The sequence below is a fragment of the Triticum dicoccoides genome, chromosome 7A, assembly GCF_002162155.2.
Source record: "Triticum dicoccoides isolate Atlit2015 ecotype Zavitan chromosome 7A, WEW_v2.0, whole genome shotgun sequence".
NCBI classification, from domain to species: domain Eukaryota; kingdom Viridiplantae; phylum Streptophyta; class Magnoliopsida; order Poales; family Poaceae; genus Triticum; species Triticum dicoccoides.
In genome coordinates, this window is record NC_041392.1 from 533,810,570 (window position 1) to 533,812,402 (window position 1,833).

At 48.9% G+C, this 1,833-nt stretch overlaps 1 protein-coding gene across 1 annotated transcript in view; it reads right to left on the minus strand.

Moving 5' to 3' along the window:
- Positions 1-1,527, minus strand: part of LOC119332673 (solute carrier family 40 member 1-like) — a 4,216-nt gene extending 2,689 nt beyond the window's left edge. Inside the window, exons 1-2 of the mRNA XM_037605831.1 lie at positions 1,142-1,527; positions 913-1,063 (exon numbers count right to left, since the gene is read on the minus strand). Coding sequence (XP_037461728.1) covers positions 913-1,063; positions 1,142-1,275 — 285 coding nt within the window. The 5' untranslated portion in view covers positions 1,276-1,527. The remainder of the gene's footprint in view (positions 1-912; positions 1,064-1,141) is intronic.
- Between the last annotated feature and the right edge of the window lie 306 nt (positions 1,528-1,833).

Sequence of the window (1,833 nt, forward strand, 5' to 3'; positions counted from 1 at the left end):
TGTAAGCATTGTTAGGAATCCAAGATTTTTAGAAAACTAGACGATTCCTCGGGCGCTGTTGCGAAAACGGCAAGTGGCATGCAGATATGAATCTTTGTACTAAACCCCAACAAGAATTGTGTAAAGTTAGCAGATTAATAGTTTAAGAAATTTTGACAATAAATTAAAATCAATTTCTAATTCAAAATATCTCAAACCAAATTAATATATGCTATTCTCTTTTTTTTTTTTTTGTGGATGTGTCTAGGGCACATCTAGATGTGCTCTAATTATTGCACATCTAAGTGAGTGAATCAAGTATAAAGAGAAAAGGAAAAAAGAGAAAGAAAATATTCACACGAATCTTAATGTAAGATCAATGACATATGACTTAGATGTGCAATATTTATGGCACATCTAGATGTGCTTTAGCAAAACTGTTTGTTAAACCCATCTCCAAAAAGTCTCGTAGCAATGTACTTGGGAATAAAGGATACGCCAGCCAATATTTCTATGCATGCCTTGCGCTTTCCACTTCATATTTTTCACTCTTTGGTCCAAATCCAAACGATCAATGTATAGCGTTAACACCGGTAAATTCTCCATACCACATGCATGTCTACTAACATGGGTTTGTCTAATAAAGATGATGTGGATAATAGTAGGCTGTCTGTTAAAAGAATTACAGGTAGTTGAGCCAACAATATAGGATTTGGATGTTGAGGTGGGACATACATATATGTCTACAACACCACTACACCCATGATAATATTTTGGAGTTTTCCTATTGGGGGTTCTCCCTGGAGAGAAGGATACCCATCGAATCTTTATGTACAATCACTAGAACAGGTTTTGGGAGTAGATGATTTTTCCAGGGAAATTTCATGACGACACGGTAATTTCATGGCGACACAGTCTAATACGATGACGAACCTGAAGATATGTGAGCCTCTCGACGAGGGTGCCGACCATGGGGCCGAAGACGACGACGGAGGAGGCCTCGACGACGCCGTAGACGGCCGCGAAGAGCAGCGAGCCCGGCCAGATGCGGATCATGTACAGCCCCACCGAGAACTCCCACATACTGGAACGAGGACGCGATCAAATAAGGGCGCGCGGTGGAATTGAACAAGTGACGACGGCGCCCGCGCCGCGGACGTACCGTGCACCCCATCTGGCGAGGAAGTGGCCGACGTAGAGGCGGCGCAGGAGGGACGCGTCCAAGCCGCCGCCGCCCCCGCCGCCGTGGACGTCAAGGAGAGGCACGAGATGGCCGCCGCTCCCCGCCTCCTCCATCTACGGCAGTGGGTCGGTGGCTCGCGCTACGTACCGAGGTGAGTGGGGGGGTCTAGGGTATATAGGGGGGAGAAGGCCCTCGCCGGCGGGAGACAGGAGGCATGGAACATGCGTGCGCGCGCGTCGTGAAGGGGAGGGGCAGCACCATGGGAGGGCAGATCGATGACGTTGACATTACCCTGATCTATGCAACCATCCAACCGCCGCGGGTCGTCGCTATCTTTCCGCTCGGCTTTGTCGCCGGCCTCATCGTGTGCGTGCGGGTGCAGCAGGTGGGGAGATTCTCTCGTCGGGCTGCTACCGACTACTCCACCAGTTCTATGGGATAGTTCGCCATGTATTTAGTTTCGTATAGTGAAAGCATCGTGAATCACGGATCTGCAGCGAACGCCGTTGTTGCACACTGGTAAAATAATATTGTCAGCGCCCTGACGAACGGTTCACACGCACGCAGAGTGCACCTATCCCGCGCGTAGGGCACGAGATGCCGGGAGCTAGCTCCTACCTAGGGATGTCAACCGGGTCCCGTTTAATCCCGTTTAAAGTCCACTTATGATA